Source organism: Pocillopora damicornis, chromosome 1 (assembly GCF_964200805.1).
Source record: "Pocillopora damicornis chromosome 1, jaPocDami1.2, whole genome shotgun sequence".
In the NCBI taxonomy this organism is placed as follows: domain Eukaryota; kingdom Metazoa; phylum Cnidaria; class Anthozoa; order Scleractinia; family Pocilloporidae; genus Pocillopora; species Pocillopora damicornis.
Genome location: NC_142670.1, coordinates 29,732,486 through 29,749,042, shown reverse-complemented (window position 1 = coordinate 29,749,042; position 16,557 = coordinate 29,732,486). Strand labels below are relative to the sequence as shown.

General features: G+C 35.8%; 1 protein-coding gene and 1 long non-coding RNA gene across 3 annotated transcripts; one reads left to right on the top strand and one right to left on the bottom strand.

Moving 5' to 3' along the window:
* Positions 1–1,097: 1,097 nt before the first annotated feature.
* LOC113679596 (band 4.1-like protein 3) lies at positions 1,098–13,900 on the bottom strand. 2 transcript variants are annotated; one of them, XM_089212175.1, is made up of 16 exons: positions 13,756–13,900; positions 10,928–11,032; positions 10,327–10,375; positions 9,801–9,873; positions 9,148–9,192; positions 8,684–8,736; positions 8,115–8,194; positions 7,796–7,842; positions 7,247–7,334; positions 6,664–6,752; positions 6,414–6,480; positions 5,766–5,935; positions 4,355–4,458; positions 3,947–4,051; positions 3,209–3,242; positions 1,098–2,777 (listed from the first exon to the last, which is right to left on the bottom strand). In XM_089212175.1, exons 1-16 carry the CDS (start codon positions 13,825–13,827, stop codon positions 2,774–2,776), a joined length of 1,185 nt encoding a protein of 394 aa, XP_089068301.1. In that variant the 5' UTR covers positions 13,828–13,900; the 3' UTR covers positions 1,098–2,773. The 2 variants fall into 2 exon arrangements, with proteins under 2 accessions (XP_089068301.1, XP_027052365.1); XM_027196564.2 differs by lacking the exon at positions 1,098–2,777 and having other exon boundaries at positions 3,205–3,242.
* Positions 13,901–14,128: 228 nt separating this feature from the next.
* On the top strand, positions 14,129–15,958 carry LOC149053201 (uncharacterized). Its single transcript, XR_016188426.1, has 2 exons — positions 14,129–14,520; positions 14,746–15,958. It is a non-coding gene; the product is annotated as an uncharacterized LOC149053201 (long non-coding RNA).
* Positions 15,959–16,557: the final 599 nt, after the last annotated feature.

Here is a 16,557-nt window from a genome sequence, read left to right as displayed (position 1 = left end):
TGATGAGGCTCACAAAGCTACCACCAAAACTCAGTCTGGGGATCTGGTAACTACGTGCACGGCGTGTAATGAGACCGAATTCCGTAATTAAGGAATGCTTTTTTTTTTCTTCAAAGGGTTAAGTTTTCCTTTTTTCCTCTCTTCAGGGCCATAACAAATTACTGCGAAACGGGGGTGAGATTGGCAGTCTGTCATGCAGTTGTGCAGACGGTTGCGCTCGTGTCACGCAAGGACTCCCCGGCGCGTGTAAATCCACGTAAAATTCTCCCTAGCGTCCTACGTAGACCTTGTAGGGCTCGTAACTCCACGCAATCATTCTACCCCACCGGTGATTGCATGACGTACGAGCCTATTAGGAAGTTAAATTCACGTGAATAATCATGTTGAAAATTGAAATAAGTGAAATATAAGAATATTTTATTAAAATAATAATAATGTTAATAATAATAGTAATAATAATAGTAATGATAATAGTAATAATAATAGGAATAGTACTATTAATATTAATAATAGGGGTAAATAAATGAACCCTGATCGATGAGTTTCGTTTCTTCAAAACGCATAACCCACCAGAGATGTAGTTAGAAAAGAACGCTTTTAACAGAGGCACGAAGTCATCCAACATGCTTTTCCGTAATTTCTTTCATAGGAAACGAGATACTTGGGCCTACCCTCCCGTTACACGCATCATGTTTCGATCACAAGACTTCATTAATAATTCGTTGGAAACTACATGTCTACAGATGTCTACTCATGTCTACACGAAACTACATGTCGAGTACTAACCTCGTATCCAGACCTTTCACGACCTGTAGGTTGTACAGCTTCTGTGCAGTTTCAGTAATAGTTTCACGTGAACGGTAATATCAGAGCACGAGATTACTCAAGTCCTAGTAAATTGTGTTTTAAATCTGTATCGAGAAATTACTCATTAATCACTGATGGGAGCGGCAAAGTTAAAATTTAATTTGGTGCCAGCTGTTTCAAACTGTCTCTCTGCTCCCCTCCCATCTTCCCTTTGGTTGCATGCTGGCCTGACTTTCGCAATTTGAGGAAAAAGAGAAAAGAAAGAAAGAGAGAGGAAACAAAAGCACCACTTTTCAACGTTTCATTTATAATCAACATATTGTACTGCTCAAACAAAACACACTGCAAATACCGACAGTATTTCGCAATTCCATACTAAGACAGCAATATTTTAAAAATTCATTATTTCAAAATTACCTTTAACTCATCTTAGATAGTGCATATTGATAGTACATCTTGCAAATAGCAAAGTAGAGTGATAAAAATATATTTATGAGTAGCATAGAACTGTTTTCGATTGACTGTCGTAAAAACCAAATCCAAATCAATCGCAACAGCCAGAAGGTTTGCGTCATAATTAGCCAATGAGCACTCGAAGTGATGAAAGGAAATATGGCAAAAGCGCGGGAAAAGCGGGTAACCAAGTAATCACTGGTTTTCGTTTGGCGTCTGATTGGTTTAGAGCATGGACCAATCACAGACCAAAGTAAAGCAAACCCGGAATACTTTTGAAACTCAATTGAAAACTGCTCTATCTAGAGTTCAAAATAAGTGCATTAGCTCGTCTTTACGACATAATTAAAAAGAACAAAACAAAAAAAAACAGAACTAAGTCATTGCATGCACATTTTAAAAACCTCCGGCCATGCAAGCTAAATTTACTCCCGAAAACGAAACGATTTTTCCACGGCCTCTCAAAATATCTCAAACTACAGCATCGTAACATAGCACCTTTTAAAATTAACCCTGTAAGCCTAATAGTCAAAACACAAATTCCCGTAAGAAGTTTCCATACTTAGTCTTAGACAAACTGTTGTGAGAATTTGTCAAAAGATCAGAGCTCGGACAGGTTGTTCAAAAAGGCGGTTTGCGCTAATCTAGGATTAACAGATAAACTCAGTTTTGATCTCTCTTCTCTGAAAGCGTATGATCTGCTTAAAGACTTGCGCGCGGTTCTTCTTAGTGTTAGGAAAACTAGTTGTAATGTAAAATAGGGAAAAAAAACTATCTAACAAGTCATTAATCTGATCTAATCTGATGGAAAATTATTTCCACCCAGAATTACGAGGATTGTCTTCTGAAAAACCAAGCCGCGCACGGGGACAAGTCACTAAGTTTCAGTGACAATGCGACGAGAAAACCATTGCTGATTTCTCTAAGACTTCTCATGGTAAAGATTGGTCAAGCGTCATGTAAAACTGGAGAGGATCTCCACTGTACATTAATCTTTCTGTTCTGCCAATACAAAAAGCCTACCAGAAGATATCGAAGAAAGGAATCTTTGCGCTTAGAGCGTTCGAGGACATTAAAAACTTAGGAATCTGGCACGATATTTTTATCCCTCATTTCAAACTTAATAATATTCGGAAAGATTTCCGTATAACTCCATACTAATCCGTTTTCCAAAACGCAATGTATAATAATTGTTTTCGTAAATGTTTTCTTTATCCAAGAACTGTTCGCATAATGAAATATGGGGCTGAGCGGAAATCTTGCCTAATTTTCAGGCAAAGCCATTGCCTACTATTAAAATTACAATTTAGCGAATACAAGCATTTAAACTCAATAAGACATCAATATGTTCTAGCATATAAGAGGATGATATAAAATTGACTTGTAAAATCTTGTCAGAACATCAAGCCTTAAAGCTCATCGTTTGCGTATGTTCCTGTGAAATGCTGGCTATTAACATTCCTGAAAGGAGTAAGAAATGGAATTTCCCGAGATAAATCTTCATTTTGTTTCCTCATCTGTGGAAGAGAAAAAAGTAAATAAAAAAATAAATAAATAAATAAATAAAAAACAGTGATTCAGTGAAAAAAATATAGGAGTAAAATTATGTTACAGCCACTACATGTTGTTTATTATTATCATCGTCACTATTAATATTATCATCATTATCAACAGTGGAAAGGGGGGGGGAGGGTAGGGCATAACAAGACAATTCGGTTTTATCAACTTAGGTGATAATGTAAATTGGCCGCCGTAAAAAGTTTCTAACTGACGTTTCGAGCGTTAGTCCTTTGTGAGATTAAACGGCTAACCTCTAAAAACGTCAGCTTCAGGGACTCTACAGTGATCAATTTACATTATCAACTCTGTTAATCAAATAGAACTGACTCTAAACAAATTCAGACAGTCAGAAAAAAGTAATTGAATTTATAGACGAGACAACTCTTACCCTTCAACTGTTGCCACAGGAGCTTCACCTGGTTCTGTAAAGAACAGAGAAAGGGAAACGTGTAAAAAGAGAGTATAGAAAAATGAAGAGGAAGAGAGAGGGAAGGCATAGCTGAAAAGAGAAGGAAGGAAGGGAAAAAGCACAGAGAAATGTGGGAAGGAAAAGAGAAAGAGAAAGAGAGAAAGAGAGAAGAGGAGATTAAAAGAAGGGACAAGGGCAAGAGGAGGGAAAAGTGAGAGGTGGTGGTGAGGGGCGGGGGGAAAGTGAGAGGCGGTGGCGGGGGGTGGGAGAAAAGTGAGAGGCGGTGGTGGGGGGTGGGGGAGGGGAGAGTGAGAGGCTAAAAGCAAAGAAAGGAAGAGCAGAAAAAACAAGGGAGGGGAAAAAAGATGGATTAGAGCGTAAATTAAAGAAAATGGAAAGTTAAGGAGGGAAGGAGAAAGAAGAAAGGAAAGGAGGGAAGCGTGAGGAAGAGACTACCAAGGAAAGACGACAACGTAGAAAATAAAAGATGAGGAAAACTGCTCAGAATTTGTTATGGTCCGTAGTAACGCACAGTTCTTAAATGAAAGGTTTTAACTAGGTGCAAAGGCAGTTGAAAGTAAGACTGAAGATCTCCCTTTTAGTACTTTGAGTCTTCCAAGCAATAGTTAAGAGGAAGAAAAAGAAAACAACAACAACAACAACAACTAATATAAATATAACTCTAACTGAATCAGTTAGCATATGTTTCAGTATAACCTGTACTCTCAGCTGGCTTTTCGTCATCTTTCTTTTCTTCGTCAAAAACCTTTTCTTCTTCCTCTTGTAATGGTACTTCTGGAATATCCTCTGTCCTGCGATTTCCTACAAATTGAAAAAAGGAAAACTTCAAATCTGGTTTTGAAAGAAATTTAAGATCACTCAAACTCAACCCACTGAGATACAGCTGCTCAATGAGCAGCAAGACTTGCACCATTTCTATGCCCCAAAAAGGTGTAGAAATATCACCTTCCGTAACCAAGGGCACAGGTTGGGTCCACTGGAGATATTGCCTTTTCAATAATCCCAAATTTCCAGGGGACAAGGAGTTAAGACTAGTCATGTAAGACTTTTCCGTTATCTTAAAGCTCCATTTGTTGATTTATTTTTTTTCTTCTCATGGCTTACCATCAAGGACTTTTGATGAAAAACGTTTGCTTGAAACACGCTCAAAATCTCGGGGATTGCGAAGGATCTCTTGGCTGTGACGCGCTTGATGCTGGGTTCGGCCGCTGAGGAAAGAGAAAAAATGCAGATTAACCCTTTAACTCCCACGATTTCATATTAAGTAATTCTCCTTACTGTCTGCCATACAATTTATGTGATGTTAGTTTGGAGAATTTGAAATTGGATCAACTAATAATCCCCTGATTAATATTTTTCTTTATTCTCATTACTTGTCTGCTTGATATTATACAGATAGAAGAAGGAGAAATTCTGTCTTGGTCAGTAGTGGGACTTAAAGGGTTAATACATAAATATTCATCTATCAACAAGTTCTTAGAAGTGGAAGTTTTAGTTAAAAAACTCTTCAAAAATCAAATGGCCTCATCAGTGGTTTTAATGCAATGTGGTACCAATGGAGAGTCAAGATCTGCAGGAGAGTATTTTAGATAATCTGGAAGGCCTCCTCTTTCAAAGGTGGTCTGGCCTCCTTGGCAACTTTTGGAGGTTTAGACTCTTAAAGAGGGATATTCCAGTATGTTGAGTCTGCTTCAGTTTATGTTACATTATTACTCCTAACTGTTACTCTCCAATTTGGTTGACTTGGATAACTAGCCCGTTAGAAGCACAATCATGATTGCACTAAGGCTACAAGCTGTCTGCCAATGAATCACAAATGGGTATGTCAACCAGTGACCCAGCTGATGATGAAACCCCAGCCTCAAGCACATCATCTCATTTTCAACTGAATACTGAATGTGCGTTGTTTGAGTAGATGGTATAGCATGTTCTAAACCCTTTAATTCCCAGATCAAATTTGTCATTCTCCTTACTGTCAACCATACTATTCTTATAATACTAGTTCAGAGAATTTAGTATTGGATCAGCTAATTATCCCCAAGTTGATATTTTTCTTTATTCTCATCACTTATCTGGTTGACATTGTATTGATATTGTAAGGAGAAATTCTGTCTTGGTCACTTGTGGCCAGAAGGAGGGGAGAGGGGGGACAGGGCAAGCTGCAGTCACATGTCAGTTAAGCATCAATCCCTTTTTCTCTTTTTTTTTTTTTTTTTTTTTCGCTTTTTTAATAATTTGTACAATGGAGAAGAGGAGCAGGGATGGCCCTTGGGCCTGAGTTCGATCTCAGACCTAGTGTCACATAGAGGTAAGAGTTGACTGTTGGTTCTCATCCTTGCTCCTAGTGTTTTTCCTCTGGGTCTCCTGGTGTTCCTCCCTCCACAAAAACCAACATTCAAAATTCCAATTCAAGTTGGAAACAGTGGACAAGAAGAGCCACCTTGTGGAAAGTCCACTGATAAATTCCCATTAAATTCCCAGTAGAGACTGCATATTTTATGTTCACTGAGCACACCTGTATCTGAACTTGGAGCCTAGCTTGATAAATCCCACATCTTTAGGTGGAAGATCAGCCTGTGACAGTCGGAAGAATGAATGGTGTTCAACTCCAACCTTCCAAAGTCGCTTTGTAGCTCTTAAGCTTCCCAGTTTAAAACTCAGCACTGTTGCTGCATAGTAATCACTCTGTAAGAGACAAACAACCACAAAAGGCAAATAAAAATTCAGGTCATTTCTGACTTTGGTTCAAAGTAACAAATAAAAAAAAGGAAAAAGAAACTTATCAGGTACATGTAAGAAGTTATCTTGATCTAATAGCAAAATCTCCTGACTAACTTACTAGGTTAATGTGTAGCAGCTAGAGAGGAGTAATAACAATTAGACATTGAGAGTTAAAATGTTAAGAAAGCAATTGTGCACATCCTACAGAAGCTTCATTGGGTATGGAGATAATACTAGTATTGTAAACTTTCTCTTGCACTGCATGTAAGAGCTTGACTGAAATTTGTTTTAACTTGAATTATTTAAACTGCACCTATGCATATTTTGTCTGCACTTATTACGTGTCTGCCTTCATTTCAAATTTTATTAGTCATGTGTCACATAACACAGTCTGGCGCAAATTGGAAACAGAATAATACATGGCAAACGAGTAAATATATACCTCACTAGCTGCCCTGATTGTTAGGGTAAACTTCTTCTTTTTGAAAGCAATTTTCACAATCTTTGGCCTGACATAAAAACAAAAGAAGAGATTGCACAAAAATGATAAATAGAGAAAGAATGAAAAGACAAACCAGATCAATAAAAAAAATAAAACAGAACAGACAAACATGTCACACCATATGGTAAACAGAGGCAGGTTCTTGTCAGAAGTGAAAATTTCTAATCTCAACTGTAACATTTCTACTCACCAAACAAACTTGTTAATCAGTCTGTTGTTGTGGAAGATGTGAATGCCCCAAGCTGACACTCCAATAATTACTGGCTGCCCTTCAGCATCCTGTGGCAAGTTAAACAGAAATACAAAATAAAAATAAAGATCTTCCTTTTACAAGTAATCAAACACAAACTGATGATTTTATAGATAACAACACATGCACGCACTGATTAGAAAAATGGATTTTGACATAAACATCACCATGCAATGTTTTAGACTTTCCAATTTTTTCGTTTTTCTTGCATCACATGTAACTGTTCCTAAAGAGGAATTTGGCTTTTAGATGCTAAAAATGGCATTGTCCATTCTTAGCCTGCCTTAACCCTTTAATTACTAAGAGTGACTAACTTCTTATTTCTCCCTAAAGTAGCACTCTTGAATCTTATATAGAGGTTATGAGAATAAAGAAAAAGATCTCTCATTTAAGAAGCTCCTGATTGTTCAACAAATTCTCCTTCTCAATACCATAGGAAATATAAGGAAAATAGTGTGAAGAATATGCACACTAATGTTATGGTGTAAAGGGTTAAGAACTGTTACTGAGGAAAGGCACATACTGCAGCCTGATGAAGGTCGATTCCATACAGGGGGAGTTTCCTTGCATTATCCAGATACTGCAATTCTGCATCCTCTGGTGTCATTCCTCTGCAGGACAAAAATAGACAATAACATTTAACAGCCACTTCTGGATGTCTCCCAGGAGTGATCAGCATCTAATTTCTCTACATAGTATCACTACTGACTTCAATATTTAGCATTTTAGCATCTAAGTAAGCCTTTGACTGTTAAACAAGCATTTCTTATTTGCATCATAGGAAATGTAAATAGATCATTCTGCGGAATATTTAGTAAAACATTTTTTTTTTCTTTTAAGATGTGCAATATTTTATTTATTTGTGGACAGATAAATGTACTAAATAAAGTCTAAAACCAAGGTGCATTGTACTAGAAATCATTCTGTGAACAAAAAACATTGTTTTCAAAAATGTTAATAAGAAAATTACATGCAACGGCCAGTAAAATATTTTCCAGCTTAGAGTAACTGTGTAAGCAGGTTCACTTGAAATCAGAGATCATACATTGTGTACAAGACATGAATACAGTACCTGTGTTTAGCGTGAAACTGGTGTACTTTCTGCAGCATCTCATCTGGCTAGAAAAACAATTCAAATCAACCCTTTAACTCACAAGAGTAATAAGCATGAAACTTCTACCTGTAATATCCATGCAATATCCAGCAAACAGGTAACAAGACTACTCAAAACAAGAAGTCATACCATTTTCTGACAGAAGGTTCAAAGTACAAATAACAAATAAATAAATAAAAAACAAACTTCTCCACTTGGTGAACATGCACTTCCCTGTTCGTATATTTGATGGATGAATAATGATCTTAACTAGTAACATTTTTTTTCATCTAACTACCTGTTTTGGGCAGAATTTGAACTCTGAAAGATACCCTGCACCATCTCCATGTTCATCATGATCATAGTCTCCAACTTCCGCTACAAAAGCAAGTATGAAATACTGATTGAGCTTTACAATTAATTCATTTGAATTCTTGAATGTGGACACTGAATAATAATATTAAATAAAGGGAGTGAAATATTCTTTCACAAGCAAAATTTGCCTTTTCAAAAGCCAAAATGTTGACGCAACAAATTTGGAGTTTCAGGCAAAATCTTGAGGCTTAAAACATGAACAACTACAGTTTCAAAGAGAAATCAGGCCAAAGAGTATTCTATGCAAATTTCTAATCCAATGTAACTTTAGATCATGAAAAACAGGTATGTGTTTGTCAATTTTGTCTTGTTTTGTTTTTTTCTTCTTTTCTTTTTGTGCATTTCAAATGCCCATGATAAACAAAGTGGACTTAGCCTTTTGAGTGACATTCCAGGCAACCTTTTTCTGGTTAATAGTAAAACTTCAAACTTTAGGAATGTGCTAATGTTCTAAAGTGATATCATGGAGGGTTATTAACAATTGCAGCTCACCTTGCACAACAAATGATCCAAGAAGGGCATGAATAGGGATGGAACACTGTATTCTACAAGAAAAAAAAGAATCAACATTTTGTGACTGATAAGTGTAGCTCATTTCAAGTCACTTCTCTACTTCTGACAACCTATTTTAACTATTTTACTTTTAATGATCAACTTCCTCCTAAAAATTTTCCTCACACGCAACACGAGTCTTTTTAGGTGGATGGTCATGCCCTACTTGTGTCTGGGAGAACTGGCTGAACACCTGTCCTTTCCAAACATTACTCAAAGTTCTTTTCTGCAGTTTCTTTACTTGCAATTAATTTGTGAGGATCAGTTTGTTTATAGTGCTCAGGTAAAAATGTAATTTATCTAATTTTATAACTTATAGTTGTCTTAATTTTTAACACATGGAAAATTACACTTCATATAGTTTCTCTTTCTAAAACATTTCACACTGCATATAAACTACTCACCTTCCTTTCAGAAGATCCTCTCTCAGTTGTAAAACCATTAAGTACCTAATTTAAATAAAACAAAATAGTAACAATAAGAAGGAAAAAATGAACTTCAAGGATAAATGACAAAGATACATTTCCACACCAGAATAACTTACAGCTTTGCTGAAAACTACATGAAGGTTAATAATCAAACTTAACCACTAAAACTTAACTAATTCATACATTTTCGTTTTAGTCAAATATAAAAACTGATCTATCAAAAGTATTCAAAGCCTAATTCTCTTAAATTAAACGTTCCTTCTGATTATTCTACTAGCAGTCAAAAAATAAAGTGAAACGAGATAAAATTAAAAAATAAATAAATAAATAAGAAGTACATGTAACATCGCACAATATTATTTCTAGGTATTTGTAGAAAAGGAGATTCGATTAGCCCTTCATATCCCAGAAATAACTAATATGTAACTTCTCCCTAAGTTATCCCCACATTTTCTAGCAAACAGTTAAGGAGAATATGAAATATTTATCAGGAAGAAGTTTTTATCTTTTTATCTTGTAGCTAATTTACTTGAGGAATCGTGTAGTAGCAAGAGGGGAGAAATAACTATCACTTTCACAGATCTTGAGAGTTCACAGGCTAATGTCCGATTTAGCTGTAATTTATTTACCTGGTGATGTCTTCCACAAGGGCAGTTGGGTTTGGTGGATAAAACTTGACAGCAAAGTAGAAATGGTATGGCTCTAAGATATAACCACATGCATTTTTTAAACACACTGTCAGAAAAGATTTTTAACATAAAATGTGACCCAGCATATGATTTCTGCGTCAAAGGTGATAACACGCTCACAACACGCCAACACGCCAACACGCCAACACAACACGCCAACACAACACACATAGCGTGTCCAATAAGTTACACACAAGTGCGCTGTATCTGCTCACACACACTGTGCATGTTTGCCTGCTCATGCTTTACTGTTCTACGGCAAACGCTCTATTGTTTGTAGTGTGTTCTAAAAGCATATAAGCTGATTAAAGTGTGCTCTCACATGCTCAGCAAGCATGGTATACCCTGTTTCTTTTGTTTACAAGTGGAAGCATGTTGTGAGCATGCCATCACCTTTGTCCCTAAAATCATAGGGAGGGTAACAAATTTAGTTACAAAGAGTAAAATGATACTGTACAAGCCTTACCATGTTTCAATTGTTTCTTAATTGGTCTGAGTGGATCAAGCCAGTTGTACTACAACCAAGAAAAGATTGTACTGGTATAAATATCAATGGGTATAATTATTAATTCAAGTACATCAAGGGTAGAAGGTGTTAGAGATGATTCATACATATAAATCTATGGTACAATCCAGGACTAGCAGCCGGCCAGCTAACTATTTTCTGTTTCACCCTATTTTACCACTATAAGTACTGATGAAAAACGGTACAATTATTACAATATCATAAAGGAATAATGCAAAGTAGCCAATTCCCAGTTTTGAGTGCACTTGAATTCATAAATTGCCAGTAACAGGTTTTGATTCACAAATCAATGCTATGTTAAGAATTTTTCAATTAGGTTTCTGGGAACTTCATGAGATACATACTGAGGAAATTTTAAGTATGAGTTAGCAGTCTTGCATTTTAACCCATCTTCAATATATATTTTTTGGATCTTGTCATGTATCTGTATGGAAATGCAATGACACTGTGATAAGAAATTTCTTTTGGTTCATTCCCAGGAGTAAAAGGGTTAAAAAAACAAAACAAAAAAAACAAAAAACAAAAAAACCATGTAAAGTACCTGTCCATCTTTTTCATCAATGTACCGCAAACCAAAGTAGTCCTTCTCAGCAACTTCAATTTTCTCACAGATCTTGTCAAACAAAACTAGACCCTTTGCATTTTTCTAAAAATTAAACATTGAATTTTCAGTGCTGAACATTTTCTTCAAATTTATTTCATCAACAATAACTGGTTGACAATGCTATAATTAAAAGCTGACAAGACAAGAAAGGGTAAAATTTTGTTTACAATACGGCAAGGTTAACCCTATGACCCTTTCCAGTGATTAGTATCTAATTTCTCCCCATAATATCACCCTTGAATCACACATGAAATTTGTGAAAATAGAGGAAAACATCACCACCTAAAGAAGCTCTTGATCGTTAAACAATTTCTCTTTGTAAATGTGATCATGAAAGGCAAAACAGACACTATCGGTCACCTGTTCAAACGGGTAAAACGTTCATTACCTGTTCCTTATTCCTTCAAATGCCTCAAAAAATCTGTTCAAAGCATTCAACAATCTGTTTGAATGGTTTGAAAATCCGTTTGAAATACATTAGCATCCTTTCAAAGTATTGTGACATCTGTTCGAACAGTTTTTGCATCTGTTTGCAAACTAGAAGTGTCAGTGCAGAGAATTGCACCATCCATTCAAACAGTTTGACATCCCTTCTATTCATCTGTTCAAAATGAGAAAATGCACTCATCGTTTCTCAACAGCAGTTGAAACGTTACAGCCCAAATCTATGTGACTAAATCGTATGACAAACAATTAACTCAGCTATCATTTTAAATTGATGAGAAATTGAAATAATCTCCTTTTTTGATTGTGAGAATAAAGGCCTTGAAATTGATAACAACGACTAATGAAATGAAAACAATACACAGCAACATTGCCCGTTCCATGATCAGGCCATGTACTCGGAACAGTTTCACAAACCATATAAGAAATTTATTCATCTGTACGATTAGTAAAACCAATTGTACGGATTGATAATATTTTCATCCATTTAAACAGCTTGCCCATGTGTTTGACATTATCTGTTTTACTCCTCCGTTCAAACGGCTAAGCAAACTATTCAAATACTTTATTCACTCGTTCGAACAGATAGGCAACTGTTTGAACACTTCAAGGACTGTTCTTTAACCATTCGTCATCCATGCATTTTTATCATTTGAACGGTTTTCCGCTTTTTTTTCCATTTTCAGTTTTGCCTTTCACAGTCACAAATGCATAGAAAACAGAGTGGAGAACGTTCATACTGATATTTGGGTGCAAAGTATTCTGAGACAATCCACTCCAGAACAATTGACCTTACAATGCCAGTGTTTACAATGTTTGAGTAGATTGCCCGAGTACACAGTAAAAAAAGACATTTTGGCAATTAAAAGAGGTGAGAGTCCAATCTTGCCCATAAAAATATACTAAATTAATTAAATTAAATACAGTATTTGGTTGTATAGAAAGCCTTCAAAAAGTCTTGAGCTGTATACAAAGCAAGCAAAAAAAGTTCATATAACAAAATGCTCAAAACTAAGTCCTAACTCAGAAAGCAAGTGTCTGCATCAACTTTTAAGTCCAACACTCACGTTGATCAAAACAGGTACACACATGCATAAAAGAATCTGCTGATCAGAAGATAGTTACAGCTATTCCAAATGAAAGCAAGTATGAAAGGCACTGTATGAAATGGCACTGGCACTGTTTTCACATACCAATAAATAAATTAAACTAAAATCCATTGATCAAGTGTAAAATTGATGTCAAAAATGGTGATGGCAAGAGAGGTTTCATGCTAGGTTGATGCTGGCAATAATTATTTCCGCACCCTTCAATAGGCATTAAAAAAAAATTATGAAGAGAACAGATTGTCTTTCTGACTACAGCCTTGTTTCAGAATATTATAAGGTTACACAGAAGTCTTTCCAATTCTAGTTCTATCTGAAAACTATTTTGGTTTCCTTCAGACATATAATAATCTCTACTTCAAACAAAGAGAAAACGACTCAAATCACTTAAAAAGTTTTATAATGAAGCTAATTTTAAACCATGACATATAAAATCTAATGCACTACTGAAAAGTAAAATGTTCATAAAAACATGGATTAGTTAACTCTCACATATATTCACAGCTGTATTAGGCACAAGGTGTTTACACCACGATTTAATAGAATTGGCCAAAGAACAACATTGTGTTGTTACAGGAATAAACAACAGAGCCAGGAATTTAACAAGAGGATATCAAATGACCAACACATGATTCTTTTCTTCCTAACATTTTTTCTTGACAAGGATAATGATTTTTAAGTGATGTTCTGTTCACAACTACCTTTAGTATTTGTTATTCCGCCCAAGCGACGAAAGAAAATCATGAATAAAACAGTTTAGGCAAAAATTTTTTGAAAATTAATTACTGTAATTAACGCGCGATAGTAAAGCTCGATCGTTGAATGCGTACCACCATTAAACATTTAAACAAGTATGAAAAATAAAACAGACCTTCTGATTGTTGCATAGTTTGCATTCTATCTAGGCTCATGGCATATAAGTTCGTTCGTTTTTTAATAACAGTCAAACCCTCCGCCACCAAACACGATAATGAAAATTTTGCATAATACTCTTTCGCCTTCTAATCTTTTAGTTTCCCTCGCCCATGATTAAAAAATTAGCAGGTTCTTTATCGCGTTGAGAGATTAACCGTTACTAACAAATTACATAAAATCGCTAAACAGTGACAGAAGCTATTATAAACCACAATGAATACCATTTGATGGATACAACAACATTGCATCCGAATCAAAGCAACACCAGGTCTACCGCAAAAAAAGACACAAAACACTTACATCTAGATCCAAAATCGTGCTCTGATCATCTAGCAATTGAACTTCACATTGCAACGTGCTCGACCTTCCCATTTTGGTGCAAAATGTGCGCTGATTTGAGGTAAAAGGACAAGAGAGAGAGAGTTCAACTGCGTCGAGAAGATTCGAACCCACCCCACGCCAAAACGCCTCGATTTCAATCTGTTTTGGTTCCGTTGCATTCTGGTCAGGGAAGAATCTTTTTACCGTCTTAGGTGGGTTGGGGACAACATGATCTCGAGACCGAAATAACGATTATCGTTATTTCTAAATTGGCACCAAATTTATGGATATAGTAATTTCGTGGCACTCTTTACCAATGCTCTTTACACGTGTTAAATAAAGAGAAGAACTCGGTTCCACTGTCTTACAACATTCAAGATGGCGGAGGAAAGGGGTAAATGTGCGTTCAGTTGTGATCAGCATGATCTCGACACCAAAATAACGATTACCGTTATTTCTAAATTGGCCCTGGAATAACGAATATCATAATTTCAGTGCATGTCTGAGACCTTCGGGCTCGAAGCTTGGGAACTAGTATTCAGGGAAAGATAAAATGGCGGCTTACGGCGGCGAAGGAAATCTCAGTAGTTTAATATTTAGCGTGAAAAGGCTTGGGTGTTGTGATCTGGTTCTCAAGTAAAAAAAAAATCACGGTCTGCAATGGCCCTACCACCTTTTGAACAACAAGAAAACATTGAAACGGTGGTAAAAAGCAGCAAGTTTCGAAGTCTAAACGAAAGATGGGTAAGCTGAGTTTCAGTCAAATATCATGACATTTGGGATGTAATTTCGATACCGAATAAATAGTTCTACATGGTTACACACGCATAGGATTCTGTTGTGTTCACGTGAAGGCCATTTCAGCCATTCCTGCCACTTGTAAGTGGTAGGAAATAAAAGATATGTATAGTTGTTTCGTATTGAAGCCCTGTGAAATCACAAATTTGATTTATTTCTTCTTTGTTTTAGGTGGTCATTATCCATTACTTTTGGAAGTCGATGCTGATGAGAAAGAAAAAATGTTTATGATTATTTCTTCTCTCGAACATTTTACTATTTAGGTACCAAATAATCTTGATACTGAAGATCATTGCATCCATTATGAAAAAATTACCCTTGATTGCTTTGTCAACTGGAATGTATAATGTAATATACCTTGTGATTTGTGGGATTTTCACAAGTAAACTAGAAATACTTGAAGAGGGTAATGATGTACTTAATGCAGAGCATTTGGTACAAAGTCTGCTTTGCTGTAATCTACCTGAAGGTGCTTTTTATATGCTAGTAACACTTGCACAGCCCAGTCAAAATGTTTTTGAGTAGTAGACAAGCTGGCTGTAATAATTATAGGCAGCAGAGGCCAAACCTCTTCCTGAAAAGCAGTCTGAAAAATGTGAAGTTAGCGGAAGGTACTTCATTGTAGGCAGCCAAATTGTAAGCTGCCAGCCCATTTTGAGTGAGCAGTAAAACTCAAGATTGGCTATTTTAGCTAATTTTATTGAGAACCAAATTCCCGGCAACTGGCACAATTTTACTGGGCTATTTGTTATTTAACTACTTAGTAATATTCTTATTAAAATTTACTGCATTCCTTTCTAATAATTTGCTGCTGATTGTATGCTGTATATAGCTTATGATTTGTGTGATTTTCACAAGTAAATTAGAAATACTTGAAGATGGTAATAATGTACTAGATAATGTACTTGATGCAAAGCTATTTTGGTGCAAAGTGTGTGCCTTGTCCGTAGGTGATTTTGCATGCTAATAAGACTATTTCTATTGATTTATTTTATTTTTCAATGTTTCTTTGAATTGTAGCTCATGTAACCTAATCTCCCACTTATGTATGTATGTATGTATGTATGTATGTATGTATGTATGAGCTCAGTCGAAATGTTTTTGAGTGGAAGGCAAGCTGGTGATAGTAATAGGCAGCAGAGGCTGAACCTTGTCTTGAATGGAAGTGTGAAAAGTGTGAAGTTAGCGGCAGCTATATTGTGGCAGGCAGCCAAATTGTCGGCTGTGGCACATTTTGACTGGGCTGATTGTGTGTAGTATATATGTGCACTTCTTTTAGGGTGTTAAACAGGTTAAAGTACCAGGAAATCCTCTGTGATAACTTGATAATTCAAGATGTAAAAATTTTAAACAATAAGGTAAAGCTTGATCATTCTTAAGAGTTTCCATTTGTTCTGGAAATTTGGGGGAGAGTCAGGAGAGCATTATTTATACATAAATAATGTACATAAAAAGTAAAAAAAAAGGACCAAGGTAAAATCCCAATTTGTTTTAAGAGTTAATTTTATTAAGAGAAAACCCTGGATGTAGCTTGGGATTTGTGTGATTTTCAAAAATTGTTAGGAACCTTGTTAATTTTCAGCTTCAAGAACACAAGTACATAATCTTTAGTGCAGCCCTCTTTTCTCCCCGCCATTAATTTAATTTTTTTTATCAAGTTTCCTTTTTCTTGTGTTCAATTAATTTATTGTCTTTACAGGTGAAATTTTAATATCTGCTAGCACAATTATCTCTGCTAAGAGTGTCTACCATCACTCTTGCCGGTCTCAAGCCCAAAACGCTGCAAACTAGCTGAAACTACATGTATTTCGTAAAATTGCAATGAAATCTATCTAAAAACACCAAAATCCGGCAGAACGCACGAGTTTTTAACAAATTTTACGCAAAAGTTGACAAAAGCGCTCAATTCGACCTGAAAAACACGTTTTTTTTTTGTTTTTTTTTTGCAAAAATCAGCCTATTTTACATTCAAAAGCACGATGT